The sequence below is a fragment of the Furipterus horrens genome, unplaced genomic scaffold (genome assembly GCF_987537825.1).
Source record: "Furipterus horrens unplaced genomic scaffold, mFurHor1.1.pri manual_scaffold_2, whole genome shotgun sequence".
In the NCBI taxonomy this organism is placed as follows: domain Eukaryota; kingdom Metazoa; phylum Chordata; class Mammalia; order Chiroptera; family Furipteridae; genus Furipterus; species Furipterus horrens.
In genome coordinates, this window is record NW_028327172.1 from 19,737,547 (window position 1) to 19,762,478 (window position 24,932).

Below are 24,932 nucleotides of genomic sequence, written 5' to 3' on the forward strand. Positions count from 1 at the left end.
GCAGCGTGGCCTGTCACTGTAGAAAGACTTATCAGGTTTAACTCCTATTAAGTAAAACTCTATTGTCCCGTCAAGGTCATATCAAGCCCAGCATGGGCTCTGTGACTTTTTTTTTCACCAGTATACTTACAACTGTCTTAATTTATTTCCACTTTCTTGCTCTGATGCTTGTTTCTGGTGTGTTCTCAGTTTCAAATGATACTGTTTTACCTGGCAGGCCCCCAGAGGGTAGGAACTGCCTGGGCCTTAGGGTGCTTGGAATAGGCTGAGGTGGGGGCTCCAGAAACACGGCTGGGTAAAGGCAATGAGATGAGGAGTCTCCCCGATGGGCCTTCTTTTTCTCTTAGGGCTGGGCTGAGTCTATCCATAATGAGATTTATTAAACAGAAAATTCCAGATGTGCTAGGCACACAGGAGACATTGCAACTGATTTTCTTATCGAAAAGCACAGATTGAACAGCCATTACGTGCATGTGGACTTTCAGGTACTGGCAGGAGAATATTTTCTAAGTGGGGAGGAGGACTCCTAGGCCCTGCCATGACTACAGGCTGTGAATTCTGCAGCTGTGCCCTCCGGCCTGCCTCATAAGGTCAGACTCTCAAGTTACCAGACTGGCTGGGTGTCCCACGCTTCTGTACCATTAGATGACCTGGAGAAGGGCTGGAGTGCATTTCCTTTGGGACTGTCACCTTGGCTCAATGCTTTAGGATCTGACAACCTTTGCCAAGGAGTTGCTCTTCTTGTTAGCATCTTATAAGCCCCAAGCTCCGATCATCTGGTGACACTTGTGATCAGGGCTGGTAGAAACCTTTGCAGTCGTATAAAAAATGAGGGGCTGTTTTGAATTTCCCTTAGTTCCTAAATTGTGTGTGTGTGTGTGTGTGTGTGTGTGTGTGTGCATGTATATATAAATATATATACATCTTATTTATGTACACACACATATCAGGTATCAACAAGAAAGTCTAGATTCACTGGACTTTAAATGATCACATCCTCACAGAACTCAGAACTGGCTAAGTTTACTAAAATATGAAGATTTCCTTTTCTGTAGCAGCGCAACAGCAGACATTTTCAAATAAGGTTAGAGAGCTGACACCCTTCACCTTTACTATTGCTGAGAAGTTCTATGCTCTTGAAGGCCCAGAAATACTTTATTTATGGAGGGTGGCACCAAAAAAGGAAGGCTATCCTAACTCCCCGAACTCCTGGGGGCAGGCTGAAATGAGCAATGTGTCCTTAATGCATCGGCTAAAGTGGAAGAATTAAGCTACTTTGATGCCATTTTTGAGCCCAGTCTACAGCCACAAAATGTAATTTTTAAACAGAATCCATAAAGTGGGATGGTAGGACTGCAGTGGGGGAACCTGATGCCTTTTTCTCCCTCTGTACTTAGATGTACCATGGGCCACGGAGTTAGGGAGAATGGAGTTCAAAATCTGCCTCCAATATTTCCTAGCTGTGTAGGTCAAGGTAAGTGACTCTCCCACTCCAAATCTGTTTTACCATCTGAGAGTGAGGCCTAGTACAGGGCCTGGTTCACAGTCCTCAATACAGGTCATTTTCCTTCTTGGTTGTCAGAGCTGAGACTCCAAGCATTTCTTAGAATAACCCTGAATCTAATGACAGCAAATAAAAAAATTAAAAAAAACTCCCTCTCAGCCTCCAGACACCCAGTATTTGGAAGGCAGCCAGGGATTGGCGTTAGGCCCCAATTCATTCTGAAGTCATTCATTCCCTGCCTCCCCTGATGACTTGTCCGGAGGGGTTTCTGCAACGCATGCAGCCGGTCAGGGCGCACTTCTGAGCACAGCTCGTGCTGACCGGGCAGGAGGGAAGCAGCGTCACGCTGGGGCTTAAGGCTGAGCAGCAGCTCCGGCTCTGGGGGAAGCTGGTGCCGCTGCAGGAAGCATCCTAGTTCTCACGTTGATAAATGCTGCCGGCAGGAGCGCAGGAGCCTGGGCAGAGCTGCTGCGCTGAGTTTAATGCTTCCCTGGTTAAAGTTTTATCAGGTGCTGAAGACAGCAGGAACCCATCCAGCAGGTCTGAAATCCTTTCTAAGTAAAAGCAAAAGTGCTTTCCTAGAGGACTACAGGGATATGATAATTTATTGAGACAGGCTGGTGTGTATTTTAATATTTCTGTTCACATCCACTGCATAAATGCTTGGGTTTCCCAAATACTGATTTAAAGTAATAACACATAATCAGTTATGGAGTGGCCAATGATCTATCCATTGCTAAGATAAGGCTATTTAGAAATTTAAAAATAATTATGCTGAAAAGATAACAGAAGCTTCCAAATCCTAAAGTCTTCTAAATCTTCGGGTGTTTAAACTCTTATTTTCAGAGGGGCCATTGGTTCTTCTTTAAGGGCAGCTTCGTTGGAGATGGTTGGGGGTGTAATTCGTCAGATACCAGGTTCCCCAGCCTTTGCAGGCAGATAGGTAAAGCACCGGAATTGTCTTAGCCACTGGCTCACTCCCAGTTTGATAGAAAAACACCTTTCTTTTTCCTTAACAGTCCAAACTCCTCTCAAATTTATAACTGAGCCCTAACACATGTAGTGAGCTAGGATGATCCTAACCCAGAAGTATACATCCCTGGTAGCTTCCTGACATCAAAGGAATGAGCATTTAATAGCATGCACAGAACTGAACAATTATATAAATAGGATTCCAACGGTAAGTAAGTATTGTTTCTGGCCTCAAAACCATACTGCACACACACAAATCAGCTGGCCCTAAAGCTCCGTGAGAGGTACAGGGTCACAGTCAGGCAGGCGGGCAGGAAGAGAGGGCTTTCCCCCAGTGCAGGCTCCTCTGGTTCTGCGTCAGAGGCATGAGAAGGCTAGGCCCTGAGTCAGCAGCAGCCCCAAGGACGTTAGGATACAGACCCCACTGTACTTCTCAGGAATGCACACCCAGTACCACTCAAGGCAGAGCAGAGGGAGCACATAATTCACTTGTAAATAAGAATTACCTGTGAAGTCTCCCGTTTTATCTTAACTGCATTGATATGTACGCATATTCTATTTCCTAATATAACTGTTGTTTTATCTAAAAATAAGGTCATCCCTTGATTCCAAACAATTTGTTAAGTAAAACTGCTGTTTCAGAAGACGCGGGGTTTTCAGCCTGCAGTTTGGTGTTTCCTAGGACATCACTGCTCATTTGAGCAGAAAAAACCTGGTTGCAAGGGAATGTGATTTGGGAGTGGGGAGAGGCCAGAAGTCCAGCCATGATGTGTCTCTGCTCATGTTACTATGGAGGAGAGGGTAGGGCAGAGAGAGGGCTGCTAGTGGGACGTGCCATGGGAACGGGGATTCCAGCTGGAGAACAAGGAGTTATATCTGCTGGGAGTCGAAGCTCAAAGCAAGGATTCTCCCCATGATACCTTTAAGCCAAATTAGGCTAAGTTGGGGAAGAAGGAACAAAAACCTACATTGAAATTCCCATTTGGTAATATATATTCTAGCCTTTCATAAAATCTGCAGAATTCACCCAAATAATTCACCAGATCCTTTAATGACTATTTTGGAAACACAGGCAATTTGAGTTCAGAAACACTGATTTCAACTTTTAATCAGATTTCTTTGGTCCTCTTTTTTTCTTTTAAAGTCATTTCCTTTCTACCTCTTCAATCTTTTTTTTTTTTTTTTCATTTCCATAGTACTGAATTATGACTCTGAAGTCCTGGATAACCTCATGTACTAAAAATATCTCTATATATTTCTAAATTTTAACTCTTTCTTTAACTCTGTTTTCAAGCCATCCATCTGAATTCATGAAACCACATTTTCACAAGTGTACACTTGGACTTTTAGAGACTATTTATGTGTGTTCAGCCTTACTTCGCCCTTCTTTGTTTCATGCTTCAATATGAATAAAATGGGGTTTTATTAGCAGGTAGGGAAAAATATTCTGACTGCCCTTCAAGATTATCCCTGATCCTTCCTAATGAGGAGATACTGTTTGGGTATCTAATATCACAGGGGCTGGCTTTCCTGAGTAAGTTCAAAGCAGCCAATGAGGGATAACCTCAGGGACCCTTCTTAATCGCTCCTCGTTGATCAAAGGGGCGCTTTTCCTTGACCTACCACAACAAAAGGATGAGAAGCACATAGTCAGTAAGCATAAAACTGGTCATCCCTTGGAGAGACATGCGCCTGCTGTGGACGGGGACGTATCCAGTGGAAGGACATTTGTTGCTGGGCAGCTTTCACAGAAATCAGAAGCCGTTACGTACACGCTGTCACATACACACAGGGGAAGGAATGGTTTTCCACTGGCGATGGCGAGCCTTCATGTGTCCTCGTCTTCACTGGCACCACTACAAAGGAAAGGAGAACCAGGTGAGTTCAGACATCACAGAAGGGAGGTAAGCTAGTCTACTGATTGAAGACACAGGCTCTGCTGTCAGATATCCCTGGGTTCCAGTCCTAACCGACCATGGCTGGGCACTGCACTGTGGCCGTGGCAAGTTACCAAGTCTCTCTAGGTTTTGGAGTTTGATTTGTTCTTTCATTTGGGCCATATGTCTTTGTCTCCTCAATTTGGCAGCCTTCCTGTGTTTGTTTCCGTGTATTAGGTAGAGCTGCTTTGACTCCCTGTGTGGGCACACCTGTTACGTTGGAGAGGAGGAGCCTTACTTATTCATCAGTGCGGGACAGCCCATTTCACTGCTTTGTGTCACTCTATGTGGGAGAGGGGTCAGAGAGGGAACAATGCCACTTGCTCAGCACTTGCCTCTTTTCCATTCACTTCACCCAATTCCTGCATGTGACTGGTGCCCCCCTAGCTGCTGCCCGGGTGGTGGTTCCCAGAGTGATGGGAATGCGTATGTTCTAGGACCATGGGGGACCACTAAATGGACTCGCCTGAGAGACGGGCAGTTTCTTCCACTGCCCCAACCCCCACTGGTTTTCACAGCCAGAAGTTATGAGGCTTTATTTTCCTAGCAATGGAACCTTGGGCTGTGAGGTCTGGCCTAAGGTCGGGATCACTCCTCAGGTGTCCCTCTCAGCTTTTATCTTCCACACGTGAATATGGAACTTCCCATTCCACTGGCCACTCATGCTGTCTTGCCACTGCCACTTTGCCACCCCACACCGCATCCTCTCCACCCCGGATCCCAGTCTCTGCCCTTTGTACCCATCTGGATGAATATTTATTTTTTTAAATCCTTGGTTTTCAGACTTCCATGTAATTCCATTTTCTGACAGTTCTGGTTGTTTTTTGTTTTGAGATTAGTTTTGATCTTTCTCATAGTTGTCAAGGAGGCAGGGCATATCTACCTATGCCTCTATCTTGGCTGGCTCCTTCTTTCCTTCCTCCATGAAGAGCTATTTAAATGAGCAGGCGTGAGTTCTATTTTTTAACTTACTTGACAAAATAAGTTTCTGGTAAAAATTAGGAGTTCGATATCCCCTAAACTTTTAAGCCGTCTGTTAGGAGAGAATAACAAAAAGGAAGCTATCATTCTGCACTCATCTGGAATAATGCCAAGGTTTCAATTCATGCCATGGGGATAGTCACTGAACTCAGATGTCAGCTCTTCAGAGAAGGTACTGTACCTAAGTAGAACCCCCTGATTATTCTTCATCATATGCCTTTCACAGCCTTATCACATCCCATAAAGTATTTGCTATTTACTCTCTCCTCTACCATCCACTAGAGCACAAAAGAGTAACAATACTATTTTATTTACTGTTTATCTAGCACTAATATTGTGCTATGCACATAGAAGTGTTCAATAAATAGTTGTTTCTAAAAAGTGAGTGAGCAGTAAATCAACAGGATGGGAGGGAAGACAGGAGGGTGGGGGGCAGTTGAAAGGAATGAGTAGTCAGTCATTACTGCCCTGCCCAGAGGATCCTAGATGTCCGTGATATTTCAGTAGCCCAGAAATGAGTTGTGAGTCCCAGATGATGGCTGGGAGCTCATTGGCTCAGTGTCACAGCCTCTCTGGCTTGGTGGTTGGAGAGAACATTGTTCATATAGGGACTGGGGCAAGAAGGCAGGGCCAGAAAAAGAAAAGAGGCAGGAGCAAGCACACTAAAAAGAGCAACAGTAGCAAACTTGCCCAGCGTCTCCTTCTACGCCTCTTGTGGTCACAATCAAAATCATACCAAGAGCCAGCTGGATGGGGTGTTTACTGTGTGCTATAGGGGCCCTGAGCTAAGGCTCCTCACCCATTCTGTCATTCCCCACAATAATCCTAGGAACTATTATTTTTATTATCCCATTTTCCATATGAAGAAAGTGAAGCTCTGAGAGATGTAACACCCTCAATCACATATTAAGGTCTGCGTGCTCTGGATAAAGTCTGAAGCAGTCAAGACAGGGGTGGTTAGAAGGAGATAAGATCCCCTTTCTCTAGTAGAGACAGGAACTAAGAAGAAAGGCTGGGGCGCACCCCCTCCCAGTTATAACCCAGGCACTTTTATCTCACAAGGGATTATCTATATCTATTTAAAAATCTGTGCTTTTTTTTTTTTACATAATTTGGGAAAGACTTTAAGGAAAAATACTCTAGGCCAGCGATTTTCAACCGGTGTGCCACAAGAATATCTGAAACATGTAATACCTATTTCGTCAGGGGCACTGGCCTCTTTTCCCTTAGATCATCAAATTAAAAAAAAAATGACATCAGCCTACACAACAACAGCCATCTGGTGTGAATGAATCAAAATTACACCTATTTTTCTTTTCTTTTTTTTTTTTTGTCAGATCAGAAAAAAAGACAAAAGAAAAATTTTTTGGTGTGCCTTAAAAAATTGAAAATTGCTGTCCTAGGCCGCTAACTTGTAGTACTTCCACTAAGGGTGAAAATATTTCAAGACACAGAGCCTGACATTAAGGTAAGTGTACTCTAGGAGCCAAAAAAAAAAAAAAAAACAAAACCCAGCTCAGCAACCTTCACTCTCCAGAACTCTGCCCCATGCATCCCTTTTCCTGACTTTTGTCCAAACACAGAACAAAGGGAACATGCTAGGAAGGTCTGGACAGTGAGCTGTCATTAAGGAGCCATGAGTTTGGTGACATCTGTCCCAAAGGGAACAAAAGGTCTTTTATGAAAGCTTCTCACCAAGTCAAGGCACAGTTGGGACTGGCGTCATATTCTCCCTCCCTGGCATTGCATCCAAAGCAAGCTCTTATTCTTCTCTTGTCAATTTTCCTTCAAATACGGGAGGTCTAGCATGGTGACTGGGCCCTTTCCTTAGTTGTCATTCATTTTTCAGCATTCTTCCCTTGAAATGCATAGTTTAGAGGGTTCATGAACCCACCGAAATTGTCTACAAAATTTTGTCTGTGTATCCCTTTGTTTGACAGAGGTCATAATTTTCATCATATTCACAAAGAGGTCAACAACTTCTCCCTCAAATGAATATAATGAGATTATAAATAAGTGCTTTTTTGGAGTTGCCAGGTTTTTTACTATAAAGCTTGTAGAGTTGGCTTGGGGAAAAGGTCAGAAGCCATGACTGATAAAATCTTTTCTCATCACCCTAAAAGAGATCTGTTCTTGGGTCAGAAAGATATAGTTCATCTCATAGTTTAAAGGCAGGAGACCCTGGGATTCTGGCATATCACTGATTGATTCTGTCGTTTGCTAAGTGTTATTGACAGTCTACTGTGTGTTAGGCATGACTCTAGGCACAGCGCAGAGTAAGACAGACAGCAGTTGCCCGCCTGGACTTCACAGCCTGCTAAATGAGAAAGAGGGACAGAGCGTGACAGAGATAGACATACAGAGACAATGAGAGAGAGAGAAAATTTTTTCAGAATAGAAACTTCAAAAAAACACAACTTATTTTCATAATTAATAATCTGTTTTTCACAATAATAAAAAAGAAAAAGGATCTTAACTGAATCTGTAACAGAGAGCTTTGCTTACATTGTGTGTGGTTTCTCCTGGAGGGCTAATGATGTAATTAGTGTGAGATACCATCTCCTGAAAGTTCCTTCTTGATTTTGCATAGAAGCTGGTCTATGTTCATAAGATTTTATCTTAAATAGTCTATAAATTACCTTACCTTCTCCAAGGGAAGTAACCAGACCACCACCTCAGCCATTTGACGTCCTCCTCTGAAGCATCTGTCAGTCACACTTCAATTTACAAAGGCAGTGGTACGCAGAGGTTATTGAAATTATTTTTAATGTCTGTTTTGTTGTTGTTTTGAGAATGAACTAAGGCTGTTAGTCAGACAGCCCATTCTATAGTCGGTGTTTACCACCGAGAGAGGCAGCATTATCTAATCACTTTCAAGTCACCACACTGAACTAGGTTTAAGTCCCTGCTGTGGCACTACTGGGCTGTGGGACCTTGGGTGAGTTACTTAACCTCTCTAAGTCTCAGTGTCCTCACGGTCATACTACCCACCTTACAGGGTTATTGTGAAAGTTTTATGTATTTTATGCAGTATCAATGATTAAAAATGTTGGCTACCTTCTCTGACCAACCTTCCTTCCTGTCCCGAATCAACGCCTGCCTCCTCCTACCATTCCTCAATGTCCCCAGTTTTGGTGTCTGAAACATTACATTCTAAAGCAAGTATGTTCCTATCTCCTATGTCCTTCTTTGCTTGCTTGGAGAGTTTTGTTTTCGTTTTTTTTTTTTTTTTTTTGACCACTCCAGACCTAATGAAATACAGGCATTGAATAGAAAGAAAGGCCAAGTTCTCTGTTTCTGACCCTTCTACTTGACAGGTCTCCAGAAAAGTCAGCCCCTGACAAACACTGGTGAGGATAAATACTGAGTGAAACCTAGGTTAGCTGGCTCAGTCACAGACAGACCTAGTTTGAGAGTGCTGTTGGATCTAAAAGCAGTGGTTTTAAAACTGGGGTAACACATCTCCTTGTGGTACATGACTTTCCAGAGGGTATTTGGACATGGGTAATTCTTTTTTAAGAAGATGAAAAAACCCTTTTCCACTTAAGAAATGATTTTATTTATTTATTTTTTAGAGAGTGGAGAAAAGAGAAGGGGGGAGAGAAAAGTGTATGTGTGAGAGAAACATCGATTAACTGCCTCTCACAAGGACATGGTCCGCAACTCAGGCATGTGCCCTGACTGGGAATCAAACCAGTGACCTTTGGTTTGCAGGATGCTGCCCAATCTACTGAACCACATCAGTCAGGGCTAGGTGTGGGTAATTTTAAGAAAATAAATGTCCAGATCCTTAACTTCCATATATAGTCTTTCTTAAAAATGGCAGTTTCAAGAACATGCCTGTGATCCACAGGTTCTCTCTTTAGTCACTCCCAGTTCTATAATCACCTTACTCCCACCTCAGAGTAAGAAATGCATACCTCTCATCCTCCTGAATCTCACTATGGGACAATTTTAGGATGCTTTGCTTCTATAGTAGTCCCTGTCTATATCACGGTTCGCTTATTGCGGCCTCACTGTATCGTGGGATTTTGAAAAATATTATATTTAATTATTTATCACGGATTTTTCGCTATATCGCGGGATTTTGCGGTACTGTATACGTATGTTGTTAACGTTATGTAGGTTTAAGAGCGTAGAATATGTTTAAGAACATAAGTAGTGTTTATAAAAGTGTGGAAAAGGTTGATAAGGGAGTGGGAAAGGTTAATAAGGGACTGGGAATGGTTTATAAGTGTGTGGGAAGGGTTTATAAAGCATTTATATATATATATATATATATAAATACTAAAATAAATATAAGGTTCCTACTTTGTGGATTTTCACCTATCACAAGGGGTGGGGCAGGTCTAGAACGTAATACCCATGATAAGTGAGGGAATCCTGTAAGAGGAATCTTATGTGAGCAGGGTAAAAAATAGTAAAGGAGGTGGTCTCTTATTTCATCCAGGCAATAAACTCTTGGCAAGGTTCTGTGCCCTTATCTGTTTGTCCACAGATGGAAAATTCATATTTCGAAAGTGAGATGGTTGTCATGAGGTATGTGCTTATATGTTTTATTTGAATTGAAAAATAAAACCAGAATTGGATCTGACAGAAAGCAAGACAACTTTGGCTGGAGAGGTTGACCATAAAAAATACCTTTGCTAATTATAAAGTGAATTTTACCTACAAGTTTAATATGCTAAATCTTCACTGTTAAAATTTTGACAAAAACATATGTAAAACTCATATTACCTAAATATGTCAGACATCACATCATTTCCACTATCTAAACTTGATATATAATTTCAGGAGTTAACTTAAAAACGGGCAAGGAGGCACATAATTTTTTCTAAATTATTTTAGGGGTATAAGAACAAAAAATTAGCTGAAGGAACTGAGAATTGCTAAATCCTGACTGGGAGGGTGGTGTGACATTTAGCACTTCCTTGGTTGGAGGTAGGGGTCATGGTGACAGAATGGGACAAGGGAGCTCCAGGAGCAGAATGCTGTGTCCCCTCTGTCAGTTGGGCACACTGATGAGGGATCCTTTTTGTCTCGTTGTGGTGCCTGTGAAACTGGAGGAATTGTTAGAGGCAGGCCACACACCCCAGCAACATTCAGTCGCTAGACACCTGCTGATAAAATGATTATGATGGAAGAGTGTTTCACTGCCTGACGATTTTTTAGATGGCCCATACAGGCAGCTCAGATTTTCAGCTTCTGTCCCCAGAGGTGGAGGCTTATAAGAGGAAGTTAATAAACGAGGTGGTAGGCACTCTGACCTTGCAAGTGTTAATAGTTTCTTTTCCTGAGAATATAATACAACTTCATTTGATTTGGCATCGCTCATATCTGCTAAGTCTTTGGCTATTTATTAATTATTGCTATAAAAGGATTATTCACCTCAGGAGGATAGAGAAATTAAGGGCTAGCATCAAGGGAGGAAGCCTAGAATCAGCTGAGATTCAAAAAGATAGATTTAGTATTCTCCAAGAATGAAGCCACAGAGCAATTATACAAGAAGCTAATTGGAAAGTCTCTATTCATCATCTGAGGCTGTAGCTGCCCATTCCCAGCAAGTATGTGATCAGCCCAACTCAGGGTATGGGCCACACACTCAGATCCAGAAATACTCCACTAGACAGAGCAGAGCTGCCACCTGGGTCTCCCATTACACCTGCCCCACCAGCCTGGGTTAAAAGTGTGTGTGTGTGTGGTGGGGGGGTTACTGAGCTATAGGGAATCAGAACTTAGATATTTAGCTTCCACCTGAGGTACGAAGTGAGATATAAATATAAAATAAAGTAAAATGTCCTCACTTTATCCTGGTTAACTGAGAAAGACGTGCAAGGAGTTCAGAGTCCTAATCCTGGCTTTACTGTGTGACTAGGACCCAGTTTCCTCAAACAGGAAATTCAGATGCCTTGCATTGTCAGTAAAATTCAGAAAAATTCCAAACCAGACAAGAGCTAAGCTCCTTTCTGACTTACACACTTGCTGAGCTAATTAATTAGCTCTCATCTCTACTGTTTTCTCTCTTGCTTCCTGTGCACTTTTTTCTTTCCCATTCTTCTCCAATTCCATCTGAAGGTTACCCTAGAGGTTCCAAGTTTTTTCTCCTCTTTTTCTGGCTGGGTCCAAAAACCAGGTTGATGAATATTAATGCTTGATCAGTACCTTGTACATATCCAAGAATAAGCTCTGGTATGAGCAAAAAGCCCCCCAATTCCCCAATTCGCCATGTTTCTTTAAAAAGTCTAAGGTGCTCTAGCCTTGTTGCATCTTCCTTCTCAAATCACAGGAAAGACAGATAGAAAGGCTCCTCTCTCTCTAGATCATGTTCTATGCTATCCTGTGACCCTTCTCTCCTTCAGTAATAACCACTGTTTACAGAGGGCTGATTTAATGTTTCATGCACTGTGCTAAGTAATTCACATATGAGGGGGGACCCCCAAAAAACAAAACTTATTTATAAAAATTGTGTATTTATTCTTACATGTTTAAACAGTAGTGACCTTCAAAGTACTCTTCATTTGATGCAATACACCTATCATTTTTTCTACTACTCAAAACAGTTTTGAACTTGTTGATTTTGATGCTTTTTAGTGCTTCTGCCATTTTTTGTTTCCCCTCTTCCACATGGGCAAAATGTTTCCCTTTGAGGACTTTTTTTCATTTGGGGAAACAAAAAAAAGTCACTTGGGGAAAGATCAGGTGAACAGGGAGCGTGGGGAACACAGAGTCATGTTCTTTTGGGTCTAAAACTGCTAAACATTCAGAGCGGTGTGGGCAGGTGCGCTCGTAAGTCACCCATCATGAAATGGACAAACACATTGAAAGAATATTCAAAAGAAATTCAGTGAAGCTGAATGCAGCCTCTCACAACAATGCCAGCTGGTATGCTGATACAAATAGATTCCTAGAAGACTCACCTACCAGGAAAAGCCTGTACTACAAGAGGCCCACCCTCCAGAAGATAATTCCTGTTTTTTAGGATCTCTCCTTTGTATACACAATCTTGCCAAACCTGAACAGTAGCTTTTGGAGACGTGGTACTATCTTCATCTTACAGATAAGAAAACTGAGGCTGAGAGAAGCTACACAACTTGTAAGTGGTAGATCTAAATTGTGTAGACTCCAGAATCCTCAGAAATGAAACTGGACTTGGATAAGAGATGGGAGGTAAATCTGTATCTTCTCACCCCCAGTTACCCACCAGTAAGTGACATCCATTTGTATTCTAAGAGGCCCAATTTTACTTTAAAAATTAGGTAATAATATCCGACCTCTAAGGGCTGTTGCAGTGAGATGGAAGGTACATGCAAGTTCTTTTTTAAGATGAAAAAACACCAGGTAAGGTTAGAATTATTAGAGAAAGAAATGCAGACACTGGGCTTGTCTCTGAGCCCTCACAGCTGCCTCTGCCTCTGCACACCTATAGGGGTGCCTCTAAGAGAAGCTTGGGTCCCTAGTGTGGCCTCACGTCCACACTTGGACCACAGCACCAAATTTGTTCATCTCTATTCCATGTACCTTGCAACTTCTTTGCCTTTTTTAAAAAATAAAGCTGTGTGTGTGTGTTTTCTTAAGATTTTATTTATTTATATTTAGAGTGAGGGGAAGGGAGAGAGAAAGAAAGGGAAAGAAACACCAATGTGTGTTTGCCTCTCACACACCCCCAACTAGGGTCCTGACTGGGAATCGAACCAGTGACCCTTTGATTTGCAGGCTGGTGCTCAATCCACTAAGCCAAACCAGCCTGGGCTTGTCTGCCATTTTTATAGGTGCGTATCCTTACTGCACTGTGTGAGGGAGCCTGTATGTGAGGCGGCCTGTTTCTATGGAAGATGGGAAGGCACCAGCAGACCTGTTCAGGCAGCACCCTTCTATAGAGAGACAACTTGAACAGAAGTAGCAGGCAGCAGACTTACTCGCCTGTCTATGTCCCATCTGTTCTTAGAATGTCTTTCTTTAGGACTGAATCTATTGTTGATACTGTTGTTGGATTTGTAATGGAATTATTTCCAGCCTTCTTTTTTGTTTTAATTCAAAAAGTAAGTTTTTCCATTTTGCTGATTTGTACTTTCTGTAACAAAAAGTACTGCTTCTATAAAAAGAAAAAAACAAACTATGGTGTTATCCACCAGTGATAATCAACATTAACACAATTGAAATATATTTATCTATGCCCCTCTATACATATATAAAAATATGATTCATGATTGAATTGTATGGATTTATTATACCTACACTGTCTGGACACAAATTATTTCTACCTTTTCATTCACCTTTGGGACATACATCCATGTGGATGAATTTTCAGGTTTACCCTTAATTATCTCCCCCCCACCCCAGCAAAAGTTCCCAGAAGGGAAACTTCTGGGTTCAAAGGGCATGATCTTTATGAAGTAAACTTTAATTTTTTAGAATAGGCTAAGATTTATAGAAAAATTATGAAGATAATACAGAGGATTCTAATATCTACTTTCCTCTGTTATTAACATCTTATATTAGTACAGAACATTTGTTACAATAATCAATATTGGTGCATCAGTATCAACTGAAGTTCATATTTTACTCAGATTTCCTTAGTTTTTCCCTGCTGTTCTTTTTCTGTTCCAGATTTCACCCAAGATACCATACTACTTTTAGGCACCATGGATGTGAAACAATTTTTCAGACTTTCTTGTTTAGATTCTGGTGATTGTTTGAGTACTGATCAGGTAGTTTTAGACTGTCCCTCTGTTGGGATTTGTCTGATGTTTTGCTCATGATTAGGCCATAGTTATGGGCCTTTAGAAAACTAGAGGTAAAGTGACATTCTCAGCACATCATATCGAAGGTACATGCTATCAATATGACTTAGCGCTGTCGATGCTGACCTTCATCACCTAGCTAAGGAAGTTTGTTAAGGTTTTTCTTCTGTAAAGCTACTTTTTTCCCCCTTTCCATACTTGTTTGGAAGTCACTATGAGCAACCCACGCCTGAGGAGCAAGGAGTTACATTTCCCCTTATTGTGGAGGGTAGGGTACCTACCTAAATTATTTGAAATTCTTCTAAACATGAGATTTGTCTCTTCTCTTTCATTTATTTATTTATTCAATCATTTATTTTTTATCAGTATGGACTCATGGATATTTATTCTGTACTTTACTTTCTTGCTTAACTTGTTCAGCTCAGCCTTTGGGAGCTCTTCTGGTCAGCTCCTACGGCCCCTTGATATTCCTCCATCGATGTGCGTTCTTGTTGTTTTTTAGCGCTTCCTTTCTTTCTGGCACTAAAATGCTCCCAGCTCATCTTATATATTTCCTACCCCAGTCCTAAAATCAGCTAGTTCTCTAACCGTGAAAGGACATGTACTGTTAAAGGGATGTGATGTATTATGTTAAGCTGCCTTCCAGGAATCATCTTGTGCTTACTTATGATCATTACTCACATCGGCATGAGAACACCCATCTCCCCACACCCTTGCCAACACTGGGGCAGTTTCAAAGTGTCTGTGGGGATGAGATTTGGAGAGAGGGGGTGTTTCTCCTCTCTGAAACAATTTCCATGTTTTTACTCAGTTTCCTGTTCAATTTCAAGAGGAAAACGCCATGGAATCAGTAAGCTTTCCATTTTTTTTCTATCTTTTTGTTGGCCTCCCCCAGCACTGATAGATTTCTCATAACTACCCACCCCTGTGGGGATGGCTGAAGAGAACCTTCCCAAACCCTCCATTAGGGCCCAGCCAACTCCAGGGGGCGGGAGTTTAGGCGCAGAAAATAGCTAAGGGTTTGTTTACCTTCCCTGCTGGGCTTTCTGCACCTTCAGGAAATCCACCCGACCCAGTTTCAACTTTTATTTTGCAAGTGAATAATGGAAACCAAATCTCTTTCAAGCAGTTTCCTTCCACAGAAATCTTAAACATAAGATTTAATAAAATGCTGGACTTCAAATTGCCTGTTGTCTCAGCTTCTGTATCTTCCAAGTTACCACAGGGAGAGGGAGAGAAGATCAATAAATACACTCGACACTAATCTCTAATCTCTGTATGAAAGGTAAGCTTTTATTTATTTAGTTAGTTATTTATTTGAGTGTCCCAGATTAGTTCTCAGTAGTTTTGAGTGCCATGGTCCACAAGTTATAGAAACTTGGAAACTTAGGAAAGCTATGTTTATGTCACAGCTCTGCCATTTACTAGCTGTGGGATTTTGAGTTCGGTGTTTCTGCCGGGAAGTGGAAGACAATTGAGTATCTACCTGGAAGAGTTGCTGGGAAGATTAAATGAGGATTAATGTATACAGAGTGCTTGGCATGCTACTGGCACATAGAAAATGCTCAATGTATTTTATAGTCATTTAGTGACATCACATGAAGAAATCAAAGCTAAGAGGCTGAAAGTCATACAGTAAGTTGACGGCAAAATGAGATGAACTGGGAGTCAGAATCTCTGGCTCCTGAATCCACCATCAAACCTGCAAGCACCATGTTCTCTGAGAATGCCACTTATTAACGGAAGAGCTGACACTGCTGCTCCAGAGCACTGGAGGCACCATGCTGTCGTTTGCATGCGTTCATGATTCCTTCTCAAGCCTATTCCCTTGGTGTCTGATAACAGGCCGTTTGTTAATAGCAACTGTGAAAAGCAGCAAGTTACTAAGTGGTTTGTATGTGCCAACCATTGTGCTCAAGACCTTGGACGCACCACCTCCCTCTCCCACTGGGTCATGGGCAGGTTCAGTTGACTCCCGCTGCTCCCCCTAGCTGCGTCTGTCCATTCCTCTTCTCCATGGCCACCCCCATCTCTTGCTTGAACTACTTACTGCAGTTGCCTTTTGTCTGGTGACTTCCTACTTCTACTCTTCACTTCTGTTTCATTTTCAAACAGCATTCAAGGACATATTTTTGAAATGTACAATGGATTATGTTAACTGCCCCACTTAAAAATCCTTCAGTGGTTTCCTATAACCTTAGAGTAAAGCCCTCGGCCCACAAATCTCTACATGATTTGTTCCCCGTTTACCTTTCTAAGCGATTTTGTGCCACCTGCTGACCGCACTGGCTTTATTTCTGCCCCTCAAATAAGCAGAACTTGTTCTTGCTTTAAGGCTTTTGCAAGTGCTGTTCTGTCTCAAAAGCTCTTTCTGTCACAGTTTAGAATGATTGGCTCCTTAACATTCAAGTCTCAGCTCCAATGTCACCTTCTCAGAGGCTTTCCCTGACTGAGCAATCTAGAGTATCCACCTGACCCCTGCGCTATTATATTAGACTGTTGTATTGTTTTCACAGTACTGGTGACTATTAAAACTTATTTCAAAATGCTAAGGGTCTTTAACTATTTCGTTGCTCACTCTATCACCAGTACGTGATAATGTGCCTGGCACCTGTGAAACCTTCACAAATGTTTTTTTGAATGAATGAACAAGTGAATGATCCAAACAACCCCATAATTTATTACTGTTCTAGAAACCTCCAAGGCTTCCCAAGCAAATAGTGGACAGCCTGCTGGTCTTAGAGATACTGCTCAGTAATCTCATGAATAGCTTCTACAGGTGAACCCAGACTCCATTTTTTCCTAATTGTCACTGCAGTCACCAGGTACATATGACCAGCAGGGGAACCAGGTGTGGATTAAAATGCCATACATAAACAATGATTAAGCCTTACTGGTAAAGAATGTGTGTTTCGTATTACTGAGGGAAAAGCAGAAGCAAGTTCATGTCCAGTGTGCTCCCCAAGCAAGGAAACCTGAAGAACTAATTCCCTTCCAAGAGGAAATGTTCTCATCTGCCTTCCTTATAAACAGCTGCACTTCTGGCAACTTCCAGCCCTGCTCAATCCAGCTATGAACTGTGCTCAAGGCTTGGATTCCAAAACTTTAACTATCCACCCCTCACCCTAATGGTCCATGGAGGGGGAGAGGTGAGGATGGTATTAAGATATCCAGGCCCAGATGGAAGTAAAGGGGTACCTATTCATTGCTCCCCTCCTTCTCTCCGATGAAACATCTGCTGAGGCATGGAGGCAGAAGCAGGAGAGCTGGGTTAGTTACTGTGGTGGCGATGGCAGAGGGAAAAGCACACAACTAAGAATCAGAGACGCGGCTTCAAGACTCCATTCCAGCATACATTAGCAATCATCTCCTTGGGGGAGACGGCCCTAAGTTTCCACATCTATAAGATGAGGATAAAGATACACAGAAGTATTCATTAAGTGCATGCTATTATTATTATTATTTGGTGGGCACGGAACTAATCACATCTCCAGGACTTTTGCATCCAGTCGTCATAATAATCATCCCATGTAATAGCATTAACACTCCATTTTGAAGAAGAAGAAAACGAGGAGCAGAGACATGAAGTGACATCCCAAGTCTCACAGCTAGACAGAGCTGGAATTACAACCAAGGCATGGCCCTAGCTTTTGACCCTGGGCAAAGGGACTCAATGACGAGTGAAGGCAGCATATGAGAAGGCTTGTAAAGTCAGCGTGGCTGCATTTGTCCAGTCAGGTTACTGGCAATGCCAGCAGCACAGGTCGTACCTTCTACGGATCGCTAAAGATTTTTCCAAGGCCTTGGCAGGCTCAAATCCCAGTTTGGACACCAATTACTGGAAAACTTTCTCCCTGCTATAGGGGATCCCAATAGTCTCTTTTTTAAAGAAAGGCACAGCTAGATGTTTTCAATTTTTACAACTACAGTCAGTCTGTGACTTTCCTGGAGTCACCTGGCTGCAGGGTGGTAGCCATTTCCATAGGATTTTCACTTTGGTTCGTGTGGGTTCCCGCAAACACATTCATATGAAAGGACTTGCTACCAGGATGCTTCCCTTCCCCTACCAGAGTTTCTTTGGGTCAGACTTCAGTTTCAAGTTCTATCTCATCTGTCCTGAGGTGAGAGGCACCCAGGTCTCCATCCTTTAATTAGGCCGCAGAGAAAAATATTCTTCAAGGCTTCAGTTGATTTTCACCCCAACCCACGAGAGGAGAGAAGTTGACTTAAGTTGAGATGATGTCCCTTGTCTGCTGTCAGGAGACCAGCGACGAAGGTGGTCTGCTGGGTCTCTGCTTCGCCCTTGCAGCCCCTAGGGGCTCAGGGATTTAGCGCATCTCAGTGTGACCGCACTGTAAATGTCAGGCTGTGCCACTTGAGCTCCATGAAGGTGGAACCTGCTTCTCACACACCATTTTGTCCCCAGTGTTTAGCAACATGCCTGGTGACACTTAGGATGCATTTGGTGGCTGGCACATAGTATCTATCCGAACTCGCCTTGGCCTAGGGGAAGGGATTTAGCTGATGAAGTGAAAAGTGGGGAAAGCTGACTTTCAAGGCAGATACTAGGTCTTGCAGGGAAGTAGGCTTTTTTCCTAGGAGCACTAAGATCTTCCTATTTGGAGAACACCTACAGGAGGCAGTATAATGAATTAGGATTGTACATTTCCCAGTTAGGACCAGGATGCCCATCCAAGCCCTGTGTGACGTTGGCAAAGCTGTTTATCCTCTCAAAGCCTTAGTCAGGCTCCTCATCTGTGAAACTCAGTCATCCACTCATTCACTCTTCTAGTGGACAGGTCTTTATGAAGCACCAATAACACGTCAGGCACTGTAATCGGTGCTGGCATTACAGTAGTGAATAAAACTGACAAGGTCCCTGTTGTCATGGAGCGTTATTTCTAGTGAAGGAGACAACTAATAAACAAGGTGACCGATAAATTCAGAGGGTGGGAAGTTCTACGAAGAAAATAAAGTAGGATGCTGGGACAGAGAATGATAGGCAGGCACATGTGTGTTGGGGGGCAACTCGGGAAGGGGAAAATATCAGAACCCACCTTTTAAAGAGTATTAAATGAGATGATGAAATGTAAAGTGTCTCACATACTTACTAACAAGTAATGATCGGCCAACCAAAGTCACGTGTGGCTCCCATCCCGAAGTCAGTGGCTGCTCTCTCTCCTCACGGTGGCTGAGCCCTGGTTACCTGCCAGTGTTGGGAATACAGGGGGGATTCAGATAGGCTCCCTACCCTTAAGAAGCTTACAGTCTGGCAAAGAATGTAGTCTCTGTGATATGAGACAAGGAAGAAGTGGTAGATTCACCTGCAGAGTCAGAAAAGACAACCATTCAATGCCAACAGATGCATTCGTGTTTTCCAGGACAACTATGGGGCCAGGAGAAGGCCAGCCAGGTGGAGGGAACAGCTGGGACAAACTCCTGAGGACGTGAAATGGCTTGGTATGTCCAGGGAGCTGTTAAAAGTTCGGAATGGCTGGAGATGGTGGGAGGGGGCACCCAGACAGAACAAGTGTCTCGTCATAGCTCCTGAAGCTTATCTCCATGGGTCATGCTAGAAGTGCCTGCTAAGAAGATGGGGGACGTGGAAGGGAAGGAACAGGAGATGAGAAGACTGCGTGGCTCCACATGGTGTCTACCACACTGCCAGCTCTCCAAAATGTGAACGAGGGCTGTGCTTAAAATATTCAGACATTTCCCAAGGCAGCACAAACAGATGTTTCAGGGAAAAAAGGAAAACAAACACCCAGTGGTAACTCAATACAAAGCCTGCGTGGGGGGCAGGCAGGCCTCAGCCTGCTCAGATGTGATTATATCATCAACGGAAGTCTGAGACTCAGCTGGCAGCAGCAACACAGGTGCCGGCGTATGATCCTGGTGGCCTGGAGTGCAGAGACACTTACTCCCAAGCACCACCAAGGGCTCCCTCTTTGCCAAAGCCAGACTCACTTGTCTAAGAGTCTGAGGCCCATGCCAGGGACAGTGAGAGGACTCTGATATGGGAAACGGAAAACTACAAGGTGGTTTCTGTGCCTAGTTAATAACCCAGGTATCTCTGCTAGCACGTTTTCTCTGAGATGAGTGTAACTAGAGTGGACATTTGTGAAAGGCAGCCATTCAGACTGGGTCCTGGTTCCCTGCCTGTTTTATGACTGTCCTTTCCCTGCCCTTGCAGTAAACATTCTTGTTATGAGTCCCCCTAGGAAACAAAGGAAAAGGTAAAAAACTATCCCTACTCCTAATATTCCAAAAGTCCATGATATAGCCAGCAGGTCAGCACTGTAGGGATCTGTACCTATTGGGAAGAAGGCTGCTGGATGCACACAGCCAGGGAGATGAACATCGTGTCAATTTACATCCAGCCAATTTCACCGGAGGCTTTCCCTGGGTTCCAGGTCAGTGATGGCAAGATAACAAGAAGGTGATCCAAACCACATAGGAAGACGAACACACCAGGTAGGAAGCAAAGAGAAAAGAGGAACTGAATGCTGCAGGTCTCCGTCCTTTGCATGTGATTGCCCACTCTCAAGACTGAGGAAAGCCCACTGCTCTGAGTCCAAGGGCTGCCTAGGCACTGGAAGAAGTAACAGAGATCCAACATGACTTCATGTAAAAAGCAGCCACGGCCTTGGGTCACATTCAAAAGATCTCCCCACAAGCCATTAAGCCCGAAGACCTTATCAAAGGTGTTGCTTTAGTCTAAGGTACTGCACTTCTCTGGCTGAGCTCCTAGGGTTAAGACTCGGTAGATATTACAAGACAAGAGCAGCCTATAGGATCACCATAAACCACCTGAGTTTTGGGGTAAGCCAGCTGTAATCTTAGAAGCTGATGGGATGAGGTGGATGATTAAGTTTTACTGGGGAAAGAAAAATGGTAATCTTTAAAGGGTCGGGACTAAGATATAAATACAGGGTGCTGAAGGAAGCAGATAAACATTATTAAAGACACATTCTGCCTTCTCCCCCCAGTTTTTCCTGAAGTCATCTCTCCTGTCACACTCAAATGACATAATCCTACCCCTTCAGACCTGTTCCATGCATCTGCAGAAGATGCTGCTTATGGCTCAGCCTCAACATAAATCAGATGCTATAAGACTTATACATGATATCTGGAAAGTGATTGCTCCCTGATGGCCTGTCACAGGGCCCAGCAAGAGCAGGCAACCCAAACACCCCACAGGGCACCAGGAGAATGGCTCCTTTATTGCTGATGGAGGCCCAGTCACCCTCTCAGGCTGCATGGCTGAGGGGCATCTGTCAGAAATCTAGTGTGCTCCCTGCTGTCAGACTCTCGCCCTGGCTTTCGGACTGAGAGGGACAGGACGAACACAGACAAACCAAGGTTCTAATCCAGTCCTTCCACTTATTGACTAAGTTCCCGCAGGGCAAACCTTACTCCACCGGGACTCTGTTTCCTCATTTGTAAACCAGAGTCCACGAGCCACAGATTCTTTACGAATGTGAAAGTATATGGCACATGGCAAATGCTCATTAAGTGACGGCTTTTCTCATGAGAAGGTGTGAGACAGAGCCTGCATATACCACACTTACACTACTCGTCATTCTGTTCCCTTCTTCCTTCCTGGGCCAGATGATTTCTCAGACTCTCACACTGAGTCACAATCAGAATTAAATGTTACGTAGAATAACAAATACATCGAACGGCTCTTCTACTCCAGCACGAGAAGTTAATAAAAAGAGTACAGGTCTTTTTCTTTCCTCACCCACTCACTACTTAAAATAGTCCACTGCAGTCTTCACTCAGCCCAGCACTGAGAGGTAGGAGGGAGGGAATGGCAACGAAATAAATATTTCAGTTCCCCACATTGGGGAAGAGATGAGAGATTCTTTTAGGGGTTGTTTTGAGTTAAAACTAACACAAAACAAAACATTTGCTGTGAGACAGGAAAGCCGCTCAAGAAAAGCCTGTGGAACTACTTGTTTCATGTTCAGCTGGAAAAAGAAAGCTCATTCCCTTCCCAAACTGCTTCTCTACTCTCCTGTGTCTAATTTTTTTTCCCTTCCCTGTTGAGATATAACAGACATATAACACTGTATAAGTTTAAGGGGTACAATGTAATGATTTGATACCCGTACTATGAAATGTGTGCCACAATGAAGTTATCTATGTCACACCTTTTACCGCCCACGATTACCATTTTGCTGTTGTCACGACCTAAGCGTGATTTCTGATGGTGCTCTGAGCACGGGTGGAAGGCAGGCCTCTGACTGCTGGTCCTATGCTCTTCCTGCCCACTGAAGAGGATGGGAAGACCAGGCTTGGGGAAGGGGGTTAGATGAACTGTGCAGCCTAGCAGCCAAGGCAGGAAATGCTGGTCCCTGTGAGATGCAATATGATCACCCACTTAGCTCTTATTTATTTTGGTTGGCCTGAATGGTCACAATGTGGCTGTAAAGGGCACTCTTACTAGGGGTCAAAAGCAGACTCTCAAATTAGGCCTAGCACAGAAATGTAAAAATGGTCTGGAGGAGGAGAATAGAATGAGTCCATGAATCCACTATAACTCCATACTAGAGGCTTTATTCTCTCTTTCATTCTAACTCCCCTCTGGCAAAGCAGAGTAATGGCATTGAAATCCACAGATAATCCTTAAATCTCTGTGGCAGCTCCAGTTCTGAACTCCTCCTTCACAACTGACGGTCTTAACAGCTGTTAACAAGTCATAACAAGGACCTTTCTTGCTCCAGCCTCGAACATTGATATCCTTTCTCTTTCTCTACCTAAGTCATAGCCAGCCTTCAAGTCTATAGCTTCCATGAAGGCTGACTACTCATCCTTCATCTCCCAGCCTCACAGAGCCTGGGTCCCCTTGGAGGGCCAAGGAGAACTTAGAGGTTACACTGTTCATGGAGGTGGTAGAAACGTAGGACACCGAGGGCTGGGGAGAGCAGGTGAGAGAGCCAGAAGCAGCCCAATTAAGAGAATACGTGTGAATGACTGCCACGGAGGCAAGGCCGGAGTCAGAGCTGGCAAAGACGTACAGAGTGGCAGCCTTGAGCAGTGAGCCATGCCCACAGACAGGATAATTCATTATAAAGTGTAAACTTTAGAAGGTCCAGGACGGCTAGGAAGTGGAGTGCCAGATGAGCAGGAATGAAGAGTTTAGGATGGAGACTGTGAACAGTGGGGGGCACTGGAAGCCTCCTTATGAAGTCCTGGCTGTGTGGTTTGGGGCAAAGGCCCATAATGCCCAAGAGAGTCACATGAGATTGGGCATGGAGCACTCATGTGAAATCCATTTCCCTGGCATTGATCACCAGCCACCAAGGTGTCTCCTGTGGCTCTATTAACCGAGTGTGATCCTTGGCTTTTTTGTTCTTCTCTAGCCAGCCAGCTGCTGCTGCTCCAGGGCATGTGTTGTGACTTATCACTTACAATCCTGACGAGCAGCCGTGTGTCTAAGATCTGTGAAATGAAGGTGTAAGGGATGTGTGTCACCCTCCCCTCCCCCCATTTCTTGTACCTCAACCGCCTTCCCCTGATGAAGAGAGCAACAGGTTAAAAACGAAGTGGGAGGCCATCCAGGCCCCCAGGAGCAGGCCATGGGGTAACGGCTGGAACGCAGGACTCTCTGAGGGCATCCATTTCTTCTCACAGAGATGACGGGGCACTGCTGAAAGGGAGTTGTCCTCTGTTTATTGTCTTTGTTTTTGTTTTGCTTTGTGTTTGGTTGGTGTTGCTTGAGAATGTTGGAGTTTACCCAAATCATAATCCTCTACCTATTCCACTTCCAGACATACTGGACAGAGGTGGCAGAAGGTGCGAAAGCAGTCCCTGCAGCCACTCCTTCAGCTGCCTGCCAGCTGCTCAGGGACCCGCCATTGTGCTTTGCTGTAGCGGAGCCTGCCCCCCTCCTCCAGTGCCCACTGCCTTCCCAGAGGTCAGCCACAAGTTCACATCAAGCAACAAGCAGCAATTACAAATTGAGTGCCTGTTGGGAATATCTTTCTGGTGTCAAGCAGCCATTAAAAGCTCTTAAGGAAATCACAAAAGGGAGGTGAGAGAATACTTCGGGGAGAGCCATACATAGGACAAGTAGGCCAAAAGAGAAGGCATTAGCCCACCTCCTATCTTGAGGGAAAAACAGATCATAAAAAGCAAAGCTGATTCTAAAGAATAGACCCGCCTTGGGGAAACTGCAGAACACTTGTATCTTTCAACCATTCTCCTGCTGTGGCCAAAACACTTCGCAGTGCCTTGGAAAACGTTTTCTAACACAGAGTAAAACAACACTTTAAGCAACTATGTATGTTGTTATTTTTTTTAACTTTATTGAATTTATTGGGGTGACATTTGTTAATAAAATTATATAGGTTTCAGGTGTATAATTCTATAATATACCTGGTTGTTAGTTTAATTTGTTCATCAGATTCTACATATAAGTGAGATCATATAGTATTCCTCTTTCTCTTATTGGCTTATTTCACTTAGCATAATACTCTCTAGGTCCATCCATGCTGTCACAAAAGGTAAGATTTCCTTCTTTTTTAAACTGCCTAATAGTATTCCATTGCATAAATGTACCACAGTTTTTTTTTGTTCAGTTATCTACACATGGGCACTTGCGCTGCCTCCAAATCTTGGCTATTGTAGATAATGCTGCAGTGAACATAGCATAGCGGTGCACATATTCTTTCGAATTAGTGCTTTGGGTTTCTTCGGCTATATTCACAGAAGTGGAATTGTTGGGTCATAAGGCAGGTCCATTTTAAATTTTTTGAGGTTACTCCATACTGTTTTCTACAGTGGCTAAAT

The 24,932-nt window shown here is 43.4% G+C and overlaps 1 protein-coding gene across 1 annotated transcript in view; it reads right to left on the bottom strand.

Moving 5' to 3' along the window:
* Positions 1-885: 885 nt before the first annotated feature.
* TRIM44 (TRIM family member 44) overlaps positions 886-24,932 on the bottom strand; it is a 109,800-nt gene continuing 85,753 nt past the window's right edge. The window contains exon 5 of the mRNA XM_090262620.1: positions 886-4,332. Coding sequence (XP_090118746.1) covers positions 4,305-4,332 — 28 coding nt within the window. The 3' untranslated portion in view covers positions 886-4,304. The remainder of the gene's footprint in view (positions 4,333-24,932) is intronic.